General features: G+C 36.6%; 1 protein-coding gene across 1 annotated transcript in view; it reads left to right on the top strand.

Moving 5' to 3' along the window:
- The first annotated feature begins 488 nt into the window (after positions 1 to 488).
- cnbd1 (cyclic nucleotide binding domain containing 1) overlaps positions 489 to 17,485 on the top strand; it is a 48,683-nt gene continuing 31,686 nt past the window's right edge. The window contains exons 1-4 of the mRNA XM_056249246.1: positions 489 to 555; positions 1,198 to 1,261; positions 1,400 to 1,504; positions 6,728 to 6,847. Of these exons, the coding sequence (XP_056105221.1) occupies positions 516 to 555; positions 1,198 to 1,261; positions 1,400 to 1,504; positions 6,728 to 6,847 (329 nt within the window). The 5' untranslated portion in view covers positions 489 to 515. The remainder of the gene's footprint in view (positions 556 to 1,197; positions 1,262 to 1,399; positions 1,505 to 6,727; positions 6,848 to 17,485) is intronic.

Here is a 17,485-nt window from a genome sequence, read left to right on the forward strand (position 1 = left end):
TACGCCAGTGGGTGGCGAAAAACTACCGTCTTTATGAGCGAGTCATTAAATAATTTATTCAACAGAATTGTTCACAAACACTGATTCATTTATGAGTGACTCAATGAGTCATTCATTCAACCGATTCGTTCAAAATCATTTGATTCGACACGCAACGACTCTTTCTGTTTGCCTTCCTTTGGAAGTAGATTTGTTGGCGAAGCAAATATAGACAAACTAACTTGAACTATTTGTGTCTGAAATATAAGTTACTCAATATGAACTTCTTGTTTACTGAGTTGTTAGCCCACTTTTACCTCATTAACTTGCTAAATTTGAGGTGTCAACAGTTGTCGCTTTTTATTTTGCGTGTGGAAGCGTGCCATCCCAACAACAAGAGACTAATAATTCACTTACACGTTTTATTAATGATGTTTTAACACGATAACCTGTCTGTAATATGAGTAAGTTACATGGCTGTTGCCATGACGCACAGCAACAGGCCAAACTGAATCGTCTTGTTATAATTTGCTGCAATGACACTTCAAACAGTCATGCGCCGATACCGACGTTCAGGTACAGAGACATTTCTTATATCACATGTTTAATAATGTACGGAGTCAGTTGTATTGTACATATCATAGACCGTTTATTTCATATTATAGGCTGGGATCACTCCCTTTTGTAAATGACAAGGCTATTCTGCATAGACCAGATAGAGGAGACGGAGCTGGATGTCACACAGTCTATTAAATGTTTTAATTTGGTAAAATAAGCTTTAGATTTGATTTCTGAAGTCTTACAAACATAATATTAGCGCATTATTTTCCTCATACTGTGGAAGTCAATGGGGCCCATCAACTGTTTGGTTACCCATATTCTTCAAAATATCTTCTTTTGTGTCAACAGAAAGAAATACAGGTGTTAAACAACTTGAGGTTGAGTAAATGATGACAGAATTTTTGGGAGAACTATCCCTTTAAATCATTATTGCAGTAAATTGTGTTAAAATAACTCGCATCCTAATTTTAAGAGAGTTTTTACAGGTGTTTAAAATCAGCATATAAAACCATGTCTAGAGATTTAATGTTACACACATTTGTGTAATCATAACAGTTAGATATAATCCTTGTGACAACTAGCCCTGATCTTCACAAAACAGGACAAAAATTTGTGTTACTGATCTGCCAAAAGTGACTTTCATACTTTGTATCACAGCTGAGCAAAGACTCTCAGACATCGACTACACACAGCTGGCACAGCTAAACAAGCTAAATGAAAGGTGGGAATGGTCATTAATATTGTAAATTAAGTTTTGTCATTTCCGAATGTATTAGTTGCTTGTGAACTTATTAAACTAGTGTTTTTAATATTCCATAAAAAAAAAGAAGGTAAAATACAGTCTCGCTTCTCTTCACAGTATCAGTTCTACTGAAGAGGCCCATAAAAAATTCATGAAACTTTATCAAGGAATATTCCTGCGCCCTCAGACATCTTTACCCAGAATACAACTCAAGAGTAAGATGTGAGTAACTATTTCTTTAATATTTAAAAAATGACTAATTAATACAAATTACTAATTGGTAATCACAGTACATATCATGAGATCATACCACTAAAACTAGTTTCACTAAGGAAAAAGTTTTGCATTGAAGTCTATGGGGCAGACATTACGGAGTCAGTTATTTCCAATGCAAGATCGGCATTCTATGGAAGCTTATTTTCCGCCACTGAATAGTAAATATAAAAGGTAACTGCGAGATATAAACTCGCAATTCTGAGAAAAAAAGTCTTTGTAAGATAAAATGTCAAATACCTATTTAAAAAAAAAAAAAATGTCAGTAGCGGAAACAAGCTTCCATACCATTCCTAGTAATTCTGTCTAAAATAAAGTGTAACTCATCCTCTTAGTTTCAGTGAGCCTTTCACGATCAGTTTCAGGTAATGCCGTAATCCTCTTACCTGGAGAAGTAGTTTATTCAGCTGCAAAACTTAGTAGTAAACACTGTAGCAAAGAAAACTTAGTAAAGCTCAGAATTAGATTAGATTACCTTATAAATGAAACAGTGATCCACATAGGTCAAATGTAATCAAATTAAAGATACTTTACAAACACATGAAAGTAAGCTATTTTATTCGGGACCGTTTTTTGTTTGTAATGTCCCTTATAATGATATTTTAAAAGGTCATAAATTTGTTTTTTTTGGGTGAACTAGAATTGGTTTACATGCTTTTCACATACGTACTGTACATTATTGCAGCGCCTTTATTCCCAGTCTGTCTGAAACACTACAAAGCCTCTCCTTCTGAGAAGCCAGTGCTCTGATTGGACAGCTGACCAGTGCATTGTGATTGACGAAAACACCCAAAAATGAAAATTCTATCAGTAATTACTCACTCTCATGTTGTTCCAACCCCGTAAGACTTTCATTCATCTTCGGGACACAAATTAAGATATTTTTGATGAAATCTGAGAGCTGTCTCTCTCCTCCATTGGCTGCTAGGTAATTGCATCTGCCGGCCCAGAAAAGTTAGTAAAGACATCGGTAAAATAGTCCAAGTGACTACAGTGGCTCAACCTTAAAGAGCATATTGCAGGTAAAAAAAAACTAAATTAATATATAACCTTGTATGAAAATACCATATGAAAAGTTAATGCAGGATTTAAAATGTTTTAAACGACATAAGGGCACTAATTTAGTAGATAAAGTGAGCGTTTCTTGGACTGCTCGTAAAAACGGCTTTTTTTTTCAACATCGCGTCATTTTACGTCACACCAGGGAGCCTCAGCCTCGGCTCAGTGCAGAGTAGGCTGGTATTCAGTGAGAGCGGCCGTGAGTCTGTGTGTTTTCGGTAGTTTTTGTATTTTAATTTATCATCGTCATGGTAAATTGTTTGTGGAGGTTGCAAAAACTCCGGCCTGTCAGGACATCGAGTCCACAGGTTTCCATAACAAGAAAATCGTTATATCTTTAAGAAAATCTGTATATCTTTCGTGCCTGGTGCGGTTTGTGCAGGTGAAGCGACGGGATTTCTCTTCCGCATCGGCTTCGAGAAACGCGGTCGTGTGTAGCGTTCACTTCAGATCGGAGGATTATCATCCCGGCGATATGATGGAGTTCAACATGGGATGCCGAAGCAAAAATATTGATCGTCTAATACTGTACCAATGGCATGAAATACTGTGATATAGGTAGTCATGCCCTAAATAGAGGCAAATTGTAATTGAAAAACAAAATTACTCAGGTTGTTTAAATATTCAAATCTTTAATTTTCTGTTTATGTTATAACCCAGGTGAAAAATATGTATTAAAAATGTACTTGGGTATGTTTTTAGTACAATAGAAATATACTCAAGTATAGTTTTTATACAAGTAATAGTATAAATCTACCCTAAACATACTAATGTCTGCTGGCCTGATATACGATGGTAATAATCTGTACAATATTGTGAGCAAAGTGCATATCGTTAGCGAACGTGTATATCTATAAACACGTCTCTCACTAAGCACCTGTCTTGGGCTGTTCTCCACTGGTTCTCACACCACAACTCATGGTGTCTCTGACCGTTCTGTCTGACATTAGTCCTGGCCTGTCCTGCTCTCTTGGCAGCATAGCAGGCTCATAATTGTATGGCTGTGGTCCGTCATACGAGTAAGTATTTCCTCAGCGTCCGAAATGTCATTGCGAATCCATTGTTTTCCTGTTGTTTGAATCGACCGCTCTCCTGCCCATTACGTCACGCCCGCCACGCACATTTTCAGACACGGAAGTAAAATTTTCTCACAAAAACGACTCCAGAAGCTTCTGTAGCGTATTTATAAGTATATTTTAAAGAAAATCTAGTTCCTACATTATTTTTCTATACATTGACTCGTTGGGTCCTCTAACCTGCAATATGCCCTTTAAGTTTATCAAGCAACGAGAATACTTTTTTTGTGCAAAACCCCCCCCAAACTAACGACTTTATTCAACTATTCATTTTCTTCCATGTGGGCCTCTGAGTGAGCTCGCGAGAGCGCCACGACGCATGCCCGAGAACTGAGAAGATGACGCAGATGGGTCTCGATGTAGTTTAAAATGGTTCTAAAGTGTGTGGTTCTCACTTCAAGGCTGAATTTATTCGAATTTTTTTCAGGATTCATTGATGAATAGAAAGTTCCAAAGAACAGTATTTATTTGATATAAAAGTCTTTTGTAACATTTTAAATGTAACTTTTGATCAGTGTAATGTATCCTTGCTGAATAAAAGGAATAATTTCTTAAAAAATATCTTACTGACCACAAACCTTTGAACAGTATTCGCCTTTGAAATCAAACTCAGTTTGTTTTTAGCAGTCATCTGCATTCAGTTGTAATATTACTATTTTTTTGCATATTGGGGATGAACGAAAAACTGTATTGCTCTGTAACTTTACTGTGATCAGAGTGCGCAGGGGGAGTTTTAGGCCCTACATCAAAGTTGCGTCATTCTAAAAATTGCCCATGTGTCCTTTTGGAAAGTCACATCTTGTAGAGTGAAAGTCACACAACAGGAAGTGTTTTCTAAAAGACATGTGGGCCGCACCCCTGCAGAGGCTTGACGCAGAAACTGAGGAGCCGTCAGTCATTTCAATCTCACTGTAGTCCCACTCAGAGATGTTCTGAGTAATGTTTACAGTCTTCTCGACAGCCTGCTGGAGCAGCAAAAATGAATGTTCTTGCGGGTAGTGACATATGAGTCATGGCTCTAATTGGCTGGAATATAGATCTGCTCCCAGTTGGAATCGTGCGTCTTGAATAGGGCTGACAAAGAAGGGTTATTTAAGGATTGGTAAAAGTGAAAAATGGCGAGTGATTATCTTGTAAATCAACTTTGTGACTGTGGTTAAGGTAATCCTGACTGAATGCACTGCTTAATATGGCTGCAGGTTTTAGTTATGCTGTTAATCAAAAGTTTGGACACACCTACTCATTCTTTATTATTACTTTTCCCACAATTTAGAAAAATATAAAGCCATTAAAACTATAAAATCAGACAAATTAAAGTATGGAAATTGTCTTTAAGTCATATCGGTTAGACTTTACTTAAAGGAGCCGTATGTAAGATTGTGGTCAGAACTGGTACTACAATCACTTTCAAATTACTTATCCCCTCTCCCTCCCCCCTGACTCGAGGTTGCCAGATAGGCTGCAGGATCCAACATTTTTTTATCCAACACGTTTGAATATGCAGCTGTGGTAACTAGAGCAGAGCTGGCAACCCGGATGCTGCAACACTACTGACTTCGTGATTGGTAGATCGGTGGAGGGTGGAGCATCAGACCAAAACACAACATGACAATATCAACATCAGTTGAGGGCTACAACTTCACTTTTTAAATGACAATATCCTGGCTGAACTACTGTTGTCAGTGATATAAGTATTTGAAATGAACATGATTTCTTAATGTCTAGTAACATATCAGGGCCATTTTATGATTATTTAAAAAAACATTTCTTACATACAGCTCCTTTAAAGAATTTATCCATTATAAACGGGTGCACGTGGTGTGCATGCGCGACCAAAAAAAAATAATAATAATAATTTGCATACTGCTCATTTGCGTACCAACATGGTTGACGGGTTTTAATGCACATCGTTTTAGATCGACACTGTAATACTGTAAAAAACCGAATGCATAAATCTGCCAGCTTCAGAGCAAAACGCGAAACTGTGACATTCACTGACTCAGTCACTTCACTCGGTAGTGCAACCCGCCAAAATAAAAGCTTGCTGATTTTAGTTTTGAAAATGTTGAACATTCATATAAAAGGAAGAAAAAAGGAAAAGGTAAATATTAGCATTGTATTTTTTAAGTATACTATAAAATAATTGTATTTTTATTTAATCCATTTTTTTATTTAAAAATATAATAGTATTATCACACTTTATTTATTATTTTGTTTACTTTATTAAAAAAAACAACTAAATAAAATGCAGTAATACTATTATTAATTATTTTATTGTATTTTTTATAGTTATATTTAATGGGTCACGTGCAGTGTGAGCACCAAACCGAATCTCCAGGTGCTCTCATGAGAACCAGACAGAAAATCTTATGTGCACCCCTGTTTATAAAAGTATTTTTTTATTGTACAGTCTCATGAATATTTGTAACCACAGTTGTAATACATTATAATCCTTGGTAACACTTAAGTTTACACTTCAATGTTCACTAGTTGCTTATTAGCATGCATGTTATAGGATATTGGTGGTTTATTAGTACTTATAAAGCACATATTAATGCCTGCCCTACATGGCCATATTCTACATCCCTTAATCCTACCCAATATCTACCTTACTAACTATTAATAAACAGTTATTAGGAGTTAGAGGCAAAAGTTGTTGTAAGTAGTTAATAGTGAGAATTGGACCCTATGTGACCTAATACTGATCTATTCATTGAACATGACTTTAGAAAGTATAATACATTAAAACAAGACAAACAACCAATTTGAGATGCAACCAGAAATCTGCAAATATTATAATGCATGTTAACTTTGGTTACAATTCTTTATAAATTATAACATGCATTATGAAATACCTTTATAATGCATTATACTTAAGGCTTTTGTAAAGTGTTACCGTAATATCTCCGTCTGCATGTTTGAAGTCTTGTCATGCAATCACTTACACTTTGTCATGAATATCCTCATTTATTCATTGGCAAGTGATGGATATAAACTTTATGAGAAATCATCTGATCTTCTCTATTCCTCTTGGCAGCCAACCTCCAGTGAAGCTGAGAGTATATGAGTCTGTCCAGGAGGTCAGCAGACATCAGCCACATGGAAAACTGGCTCAGGATTCATTCATGAATCATGTGATCAAAGCCCTGAAGAAATTGTGAGTATGACTAATGGTTCTTTGTGGGTAGTTTAAAGGCTCTCTGGACATATTGATGATACAAATGACTGATATAAAATACAAATTTATATGGTTTGTCAGACCTGATTTGAAGCTGCTGGGGTGAAAATCTGTCAAAAAAGTCATGGGATAGTTCACCCAAAAATGAAAATTAGCCCATCGTTTACTCACTCTCAAGTCATGCTAGGTGTATATGACCTTCTTCTTTCAGACAAATACAATCGGAGTTATATAAAAAAATATTAAGGCCTTTATTAACCCCCCGGAGCCCTGTGGAGCACTTTTATGATGGATAGATGCACTTTTATGGACTTCAAAACAGAAACTGCCATTATAAAGCTTGGAAGAGCCAGGACATTTTTTAATATAACTCCGATTGTATTGTCTGAAAGAAGAATGTCATATACACCTAGGATGACTTGAGGGTGAGTAAATCATGGGCTAATTGTCATTTTTGGGAGAACTATCCCTTTAACCCCAGAAATAAAAAGTGCAGTTAAATAAATAATTCTCCTGCAGTTCTCATTATTTTACTGCAAATTTTCAAAATGCAAAACAAAATAACATATTGTTAGAATTTATTATTACATCTATTCCCAACTGCATTATGTGTCCAAACACATAATATTGTGTCCAAACAGGACGACTCTCATCATTACTGCATTACAGTAATTAGAAGAATCACAGATGAGATTTAGAAACACCCATATGCATCACGCTAATGAGAATTGTTGAATGTGTGTATTGACTGCATTCATTCACTCTCAACCAGTTTATTATTATTAGACCGACACCGTTTTATCTTTTTGTATTTTATAACATTAGTGATGAAACTGACATCGAACTGTCCAACGTCCAGGGTTTCCATCTACCAACAGAGGGCAGTGTATCACCTTTTCAGCGTGTCAAACAATCATGACTTAATTTTGCTCAGGGCTACATGCATCCCAGAATTTCTTTGGATAATATTTGAAGCGACACAGTTTTAATTAGTTTTAGCCGTATTAAATCTTTGGCAAATTAAAATCGTAGCTTTCATAGAAAAATGAAGATGATATTTTGGAGAATTCACTGTTGAATGACATCTGGTAACACTTCATTAAGAGCATAATAGAGGATGGGACTAATCTCCTGCCCTCTCTGCCATTATCTTACAGTGTTATCTTAATTCATATCAATAGGCCCTGTTTCACTTTCCTGCTTACACAGTTCATTTGTGAGAATAGAGAGGGAGAGAGAACAATGTAGCTTTCTTTTGTTGAGGAGTGCAGGATTGTGGGATTGGAGTATCCAAATAGCATTTCCTCTTCTTATATGTTTCTTGTAGGTGTTTGGATATCGTTCCTTGTGATATATTTTCCCTCATTCATTTACTAAACTTCCCAGGGATAATGGATCTGTTTTTTTATGGTTGTTCTTGAGCTTTGTAGGACAGATAGACACCAGAGACACGGGAAAGAGGATATGGAAATCTTTCAGTGGAGGATCAGAGCATGGTTGGTGTGAAAAATTAATATGAACTAGATTTTTATATGTTCTGTTGAGAGAGGCCAACCCTAGGATTCTATGATAATTTGCTCCCCATATACTGTATGGCACAGATTCCACTTTTAATGTACATTCTAGGGTTGGTAATTTCTTTTAATGTTTTTGAAAGAAGTTTCTCATGCTCACCAAAGCTGCATTTATTTGATCAAAATACAGTAAAAAAATAACATTGTTATATTAACTGTTTTTGCTATTTTACTGTGTTTTTGATCAAATAATTGCAGCCTTGGTGAGCATAAGAGACTTATTTCAAAAACATAAAAAAATCTTGCTGATCACAAAATCTTTGAGGGTAATGTAATTTAAAATTAAATTTATTTCTGTGATGGCAAAGCTGAATTTTCAGCATCATTACTCCAGTCTTAAGTGTCACATGATCCTTCAGAAATCATTCTTATATACCGGTACTTATTTAGTGCTCAAGAAACATCTCTGAGCAATGTTGAAATCAGTTGTACTGCTTAATTTTGTTGTGGAAATAGTTTTTTTATTCTCTCACTCAGTATACTTTGATGAACAAAGTTCAAAAGAACAACATTTATTTAAATTAGAAATCTTTGTAACATTATAAATGCCTGTCACTTTTGATTAATTTAATGCACCAAATTTAATACATGAGAGTTTTTAAAACCACCAAGCATTAGCAAGCACCACCATCCCATAGGAGAAGCTTGTACCAGTGCACCATGGTAAAACATAATCAGCGTGAATTCTGAGCACTCAGTGTGTGATAGATGGACTGTGGCTTAGGCGGAGTTAATGAAGGCAGATGGCAAAGCATTTCTCCTGGATTGCTTCACTACTTTGATGTGCTTTGCATGCTTAGTTATAACAAGGGAGCATTTGTGCTTTAATGTGCCATATTACAATCGAGTAGCATGTATCACATACAGAGAGGTTCATGCATGGGCAGCTGGAAGCAAAACTTCCCGTGATGCCAGTTTTGCATTTGTAGTGACATTACCTACGGGGTTTTGCGATGCCCTTGTAGACGGTTCTTAATGCTTTTTCATGTCTTCACGTTTTTTCCCCCTTCCAGCTCAGTGTCTAGATATCTGGGTCGTGTATGCCAATTGCCACCGGGGGAATATGTTTGAAAGATGTTAGCTGGATAAGAGAAATAGGTCACGATTCTATTCGATTTGGGAGACTGAATCGTCTCGTCCCTGTGATGTTCCGCCTTGTGACATTCAGCGGACTATATTGTGAACGAATCTCAGCCATGTGGAAATGAGATTAGAAAGGGTAAAAAATCGCAAGCCCACAGCGATAGACACTCGACGGTGCCACAGGAAGCACTATCAAATGACGAATGAGTTTGCTTTAAAGGTAGACAAAATAACTGATTTGGTTTAAAGTCAACAAGAAATCTACTTTTTTTTAAAGCACATTGCTTTTCTTATTGTGCACGATTCTTTAGTGCATGTTATTATTATTTTTTAAAGAAAAAAGCTTGTCTTTCTATCAAAATGCAATAATTGTTTTGATTTTGAATGGTATGCTCTTACATTTCAACACTCCCATTTCATAGCCACATTCCAATCCATTCCAGATAGATAAATCAAAGATCCAGCCTATGTTATTCTCAATTTTCTGTTTTATTGTTAGTCCATGCTGCTAGGTATCAGAACTACCTGTACACCTTTTGTCCCGAAAAGCCATTTGTCTTTGTCTGCTGCATCACAGCTCATATAAACATACACGCAAATATTTTATTGTAGTACATGTTTTGCCAGTGGCAGCTTTAACTTTATTTAAATTTGATAAATGTTTTATTATTATTAATAAAGCTTGAAAAATGTATATGAATGTTTATTTTTCTTTGTTTGCGGCCTTTCACAACTTAGGCCGGGATAGTCGTTAGTGAAGGGTTTGGGACTGTACTTATTGTAGTGCCATGAGCCAATCAAGCGTTGCTGTAATGTAATTTTCTAGTGGTTTTACAGTGATTAGTCACTTGACATTTGTGGCTCAGCCGATTGGCTCTAAAAAAAAAACCTTGTGGATGTGAAACTGAGCGCCACCCGTGAGATAAGATGGCAGATTTCAAATTGCATCATTCCAGGGTGTGAATGTAAATGCTAAGAGTAGTTTTCTTTATTATAAATATTCTTTAATGTTGAATATCCTCAGAAATATGTCAGATTACAGAAGTAAAATAGGTTGCGAACTGCGTTTTGTTTTGATTTGAATGTGGACAATGTAATGATCTTGAATTTGTAAGAATGATTTACACCACACTGTCATTTCTCATCTCTTCTAAAAACATTTTAAACGCATCCAAAGGTCAGTTGGTTGATCTGAAGGTCATCCGATGACCTGGTGTGTGTGCATACACTAACTTATAGGGGTTTGTTGTCTAGTATGTCTTTACATCTGCTCTTGTCATAAAGCCAGTTTTCCTCATCCGGGTCTCATGGGGAGCTGGACCAACTGTGCTGGCGACTTACACACACACACATACACATACTTCCTGCTCTTGCACGCTGTTCCCGTGAGAGCTTGTCTCTCTGCCAGCTCTGGAGGCAGGAAGTGCTTGGCTTCCCCCCATGCTGGCTTTGCCCATGTAGCTCCACGTCCAGGAGTCCATTGTAACAGTCAGAGCAGGGCAGTGACGGGGGGAGGGTTGCTCCAGGAACCAGCGGAAGACGTTCAGCTTATTTAATGAAGGAAGCCAGCCAGCACAACCTGCTTTGTGTGCACTTTCTGACTGTATTTTTTTTTTTTATAGTTCATGTATTTATTTTGCTCTGTGTTTCAGGGCTCTGACCCCTCCTCAACACTTCACCCTTTCCCACAATCCTCCTCTGTGTTTCCTGGGGATGTGTGGTGGACAGAGAGAAACACTTTGACCCAGAAAAGATTTCAGTGTTACCTGAAACTCTAATCGGTGTAAATATGAGGCATATGTGTATAACATTTATTTATGTTATACTATTATATTAAAAACGCAATTTAACATCTGTCACCATCTATATATTCAGCCAACAGGCGTAATTATCATCTAGTGCAGTTCAGATGTGTAAATCACGTGAAATGTTTAGTTTTATGGTGTTTTCTTAGAGTTTAGATCATTTGGAAAGCTCTGGGGCTTATGTGTGTGGAGACAACGATTGGCCGTGTTCCCTATCAGCCTACAGTTTTAAACCACTGATGTATATGCTGTTTAAGATGTTATGGAAACGGCCAAATGAAAGCAGAGAAAGAAGCCTCCTAAACTTTGAACCTCTTTTGTGTCTTCTCGGTGGTTGGTGGTGATATTTGAATTCACTTCTTTTTTGATAATTTGTTTTTAATTTAGGATTATTTTCTGATTTACAGTCTATATTAAATGTCCAGTTCAAGGTCTTAGTGCTCAATGGACATTCAGATATATATATAAAAAAAAAAACAGATATTATGTGGCATTTAAACAGCATGCCTTAATTCAGCTCAATAGTGTCTGGTGTAGCTTATTGGAAAAACCATGTCAAATGAGCTTAAGGTGGTAAAACTGATTTGTGCAACATGCTAGATGGTCTGTTGCTGGTCCAAACTGGTCTAACCTGCTTCTACCAGGTCAAAATGAACCATCTATCCCGGTGCTCTGGAAGTTGAACAGTTTCTCTACCTGTGCCAGAGAATACTTTCTTCTCATTTTGCTGTGGATCAGTTTGTTCTTTCACAAGACATTCATGATCAGATATTTAATATGTTGGCGCATTAAGAAACTAGAAAACCCAGGATTGTATTACTCTTCTTCACAGTGGGAAAGGATCACCAGAGAGAAATTAACCAGACTATATTTTTTCTGGAATTATGACCAGCAGCATCAGGTGCTGTTCACAAATGGTATCGCTGACGGTTCTGAGTGATGGAGTCAGGGGATAAGTGCACTGGTAAATCTCTTTACTGGAGGAGTGAGGTTTCTTTCTAAAGAAACTCTGAATATAACAACAGCTGCAGTGGAAACTTCATCATCATCATCATTGGAGAGGTCGAATGGGATTGGGAAGAAGGGAAAGTCCAGTTCTGGGCAGGTCAATCAAGGCTTGGTGCTTTGGACCAGACTCCCTTGTTGTCAGACTTGAGAGCAAAACTAACACCTAAAGGATTTATTTGTCCCAAAGCTGAGTGAATGAACTCATTGACTTAACTAGCTTTACCAGGTATTGTCTGTTTCTATGCTGTTACTTAGTAGACTGGCCTGATTCTGTTGTTTTCATGTCAACTACAGCTTGCAGAAAATAAAAATTTTGCCTCTCATATTTATCCCACTGTCCTCATATTTGAGCACAAGATACCAAAGTCTGTTAAAGGTCAAATATGATCTCAGATCTTTTTTATGTTCTCAGATTCAAGATCAAATTTTTTGTGCTTAACAATTTACGTTGTTTTTATAGCTAAAATTTTGACAAATTTTTTTCTGTTTTTATTTATATAAGAAAACTGAGAATCATCTGAGGGAAAGTTGTCCCTTTTTTGGGTCGGTATGTGTAATAAATATGACAAAAGTACATAACAAAATTACTTAAGCTAAAATTAAAATGAATACAAATTAATTCAAAATATTAATAAATACTATAATAGTATATAAATAATACTAAAATAACACTGGACCTGAACCAAACTGGTAATTTAGGAGCTACTACATGATAAACGTTTTTTTGGTTACCTGACAAAGGTTTCTTTTTTTATTTTTGTACAGGGCAAGTGAAGTCCTTTAAGTCTTCTGAGCTATGAAAAAACAACCTTTAAGCAATTCAATTTTACTTTGGGATTTGTTGGTGAGTGTTTGGCCCAAACAAATGCAAAGCAGAAAGCTGCACACTTGTCTTAATGCCTTTGCTTCATGTTTTTATGGCAGAAATTTCGAAGAATGATTGATCCCTACAGGGTGCCACTGACAAACCTCCTCACTGTGCCCAAAATGTTTATGAGATGCAATATCAAGTTTGAAAATGTGTTGTTGTTTTTTTAAACAATGACTTTAGTTTTTCCATTTAACAGAATCTCCTGCTAGGCGTGTGAAATGGTTTTGTTTTCACAGAGTTGTGTTTTGGTCCAAAAAAACGTTCCCAGTTTTGATGACATACACACGTGTTGGCTGTGGAGTCTTATTTAACAGCTCTGACAGTTATAATTTGTGCTTGAGCTCTGTTTTGTCAGGATTCGGGACTTTGGCTGTTAGTAGGAGAACCTCAGAACCAGCTGTGAAACTGAGACTTATAAGAGCTGCTACACATGAGGAAACGGATCACTTCTTCTCTGTCTCTCTCACACATCCATGGCAGCCAAGCTCTGGTTGGTGGATTTCAATTAAGCCGAATCACAGAAGACCAACTAACTGTACTGTAAATACTTGTTTAGTTCTCTCGAACTTGGTAATTCTGTTTTGTTTGACTAGCATAACCAGTAAGGGTGCATCTGCTAGTCAATCAGTGATGAAATGAAATCATTTACTCACTCTCATGTCCATCCAAACATGTATGACTTTCTTTTTTTCTGTGGAGCACAGAAGAAGATATTTAGTAAAATGTCTTGTTTTTGTCCATACAATAAAAGTCAATGGGGTCCAAAATATCTTCTCCCTTTAAGACTAGCACTAAACCGGCACTAACCAGAATAAACCAACCTGGACCGCCATTTTTCTGGTCTCTTTCAGCAGGGATATAAGACTGTAAGACTGCTGCAATCTGATGTGCATGATGGATGTGGCATTGGACATTTCCGATAAAACAGATATTGGACCTGTGATTGCTGGATTTTAAAGAGCTTGTCGATTCTGACTTTCTTGGTGGTATAAAAGGGATGAAAAGCTAAATAATTATTTTTCTAAATTCTGGCTTGACTTTTTGCCTCCTATTTTACTTGAGCTCTAGAAAAGTGAAGACAATTTAAGGAAAGACAGTGGAGGTTATCAGCAATGAGATTTGAACGTTCAGATTGAATTGATTACCCGGAGAAGGTTTCCCCTTTATCTTCAAAGTAAAGTGGCACTTAGAATTTGAATTAAGTTTGCTGGCCATTCTAACCCCAAAACAGCTTTGTGGCTTTAACTTTGAGATAGCCCTTATCGATGTACCTCTTTCTCAGTGATTTATGTCAGTGGCTGCTCTCGGTTTAGTGGCAATTTTCCCGGTGCATTCTCTGGAGATAGTTCGCAGGAAAGTATTTGGTGGCTGATAAGATAGTGTTGTAAAGGCGGCCTGCTCCACAGATAAGGACCATTACAGTTATTTGTTGAAAGACAAAGCCTCTCGCTGTCTGACAGACCTGTGAAAGCTGCTCAGTGAAAGCGGTTGGCCACTGAAACCTCTCTGATGCGGCTGTAATTGTCTCCCGAACTGAGCAGCACAAACATGTAGAATGGTCCTTAACCCTTCTCACGGGAGGTGAAATGAGTGTCTTTGCTGTAGGATCTTCGTGACACTACTTTGTTTTGTTGAGGTTATTGTTGGTCATTCTTTGCTTTGATGAAAAAGGGTCATTTTATGTACTAAATAAAAATTAGTTAGGTTAGTTCACCCAAAAATGAAAATTCTGCCATCTGTCAATCATCCCTATGCCGTTCCAAACCCGTAAGATGTTTGTTAGTTTTTGAATTACAAATGAAGATATTTGTAATGAAATCTGAGAGATTTCTGTCTCTCCATTGACAGTCTACACAGCTACCACTTTGACGCTTTAAAAAGATCGTAAAACTAATCCATATGAATTGAGCGGTCTAGCCTAAAGTTTCTGAAGAGACTCAATCGCTTTATATATGATGAACAGATTCAAGTCTTTTATTCACATATTAACATTGATCAGCGAACATAAACAGAAGCTTAACACTACTAGCTTGACGTGTGAGAACAAACCTCTTGTAGAAGCACAAACGTTCAGGAGAATGAGCCTCATTTGTTCTTGCGGAAGCTCAAACGTGCTGCGTAACACACAAGAATGAATCTCATTGGTTCTTGCACGTCAAGCAAGCATGATTGAGCTTCCACTGATGTGTACATTGATCAATGTTTATATGTGACAACGAATGGCAAAATTAAATGTTCTTTGGAATTTGGAATATTAAGTTTGCTGGCCATTCTGACCCCCAAAACAGCTTTTTTTTTAAATAACTTTTTGAAGCGTCAAAGTGGTAGTTGCGTAGCTGCCAATGGAGGGACAGAAAGCTCTCAGATTTCATTAAACATATCTTCATTGGTGTTCTGAAGATAAACGAAAGTCTTACAGGTTTGGAACGACATGAGGATGAGTAATTGATGACAGAATTAAAATGTTTGGGTGATCTATCCCTTTAAGTGTAAATCATTTCCATTGTTCATTAAGTTTTAATAAATGTTAGGACATAATTATGTCTTCAAAAAACAAAAGTTTTACAATTAAAGTTGACATGTTAATCTTTGTAGGGCAAATGCTGTCATGCTGAGCTTTCCACAAATCCAAAAGTTATAGAAAGTAAAGACTAATTGCTAGCTTTAGCTTTCCTTAAAATGTGCATATTTTATAATGCAGCAAAGAGAAGCAGAGGGCAAAAATGCATTGCATGATGAAAAGAAAATAATTAAACAAATTAAAATGACTGGATATGTGGTGATGTGTTTTAGAAAGTGACTTTATTTATACTGTAAAAGTTAGTATCAACTACTATTTGTGTTGGTAATTTTTTTTACACATATATGAATAATACAAATGGCACTTGTTTTGTAGAATGGGACTCTTGGGATTTCAATAGTTCTTTCTCACTTTCTCAGCTCTTTCCTGTTTTATTCTCTCCTTCACTTCTGCTGTTTTTATTCAGCACCTTAGGCTCTGTACCGCAATCAGCAGATATTCTCACAAAAAAAGTTATAATTCAGTTTTTTCCCATTCATTCAGTGATAAGTTCCCTTCAGTTAATTAGAATCTTATGGAGGGATTAAAGCTTGCAATTATTATTATTATTATCTACAGAGAATTCATAATTAATGGAAGTATATGGAAATGTCAATGAGGATCCTGGAATTAAGCCAGAGACCATTTCCTAGTCAGCATCGGTTAGCAAAAATTTCAACATAGAAAATGGTTTTCAGGTTTAATTTGGCCTTTGCAAGAAATGCTGTTGTTTCGCAACAATGCACTTTTATTGCATTTTATTGCAAGTGAAGTAACATTTTATTCAGGTTTGAAGAAAAGAGAATGAAAGAAAAGCTGGCGAGATGCATATCTGACTGGTTGGACTTCAGTGCCGTTTTCTAAGACTAACAATCAAAGAGAGATCTGATCTGACTTACAAAGCCAATGGCTTTAGTTTCATTCACAATACATTAACCCTTTCTTACATTAACCACAATACATTAACATTCTCTGTATCAGAACTGATACAAATCTCTGCTCACCAGCCGCAATAGCTGGTAAAACCAGAAATTTAACAGCTATTGTGGCTATAGGCAAAAATATTTTCCTATCCTGGTCCCATGGCCTTTCTGATTAATATAATTGGCTCAAAAATGCTTTCTGGAAGTGATTGGATGTTGACAGCAAGAATCTTTTCTGTGTATTTTTTTTAAACTTAATTTTGTGTAATAATCTGTTGCATTATTTTGTAATCATCTCTCTTTTTGAGTAATTATATGTGGATTTTGTATGTAAAACCAAAAATGTCTCATCCTGTGGGTGGCTTATTTTTAATTTCAAGGAAACCCCTGCTTGTATAAGTGCATTATCAGCCAGACCAACATGAAATATACAGATTCTTTTGAGCTAAAAATGCAAACATGCAGCTTTACTTACACGAATTAGCTGCGTTACCAAGATGGCCTTAGACAAATTTTCTATAAAAAAATTATCAAAACATGTACCACTGAACATAGAAGCGGTTCCCTTTCAAGGGAACTCGAGCTGCGTTTGAGACGCGGTGGGAACGCTCTGCGTGATTGCGTCATGAAGCACGTGTAAAATCAGTCCAATGGAAGCCCGATACGTCATAGGTGACGTCATAGACCAGGAAGCTATAAAGCACCCTTGAAAACAGACCGCGCCAGCTTCTGTTGTCTTCAGCAAGCGCTCTCTGTGATTCTGTCCTTGTCTATTTATTGTTGCCTGTCCGAT

This window comes from Rhinichthys klamathensis, unplaced genomic scaffold, assembly GCF_029890125.1.
Source record: "Rhinichthys klamathensis goyatoka isolate OS25496 unplaced genomic scaffold, OSU_Roscu_1.1 h1tg000059l_1, whole genome shotgun sequence".
Lineage (NCBI taxonomy): Eukaryota > Metazoa > Chordata > Actinopteri > Cypriniformes > Leuciscidae > Rhinichthys > Rhinichthys klamathensis.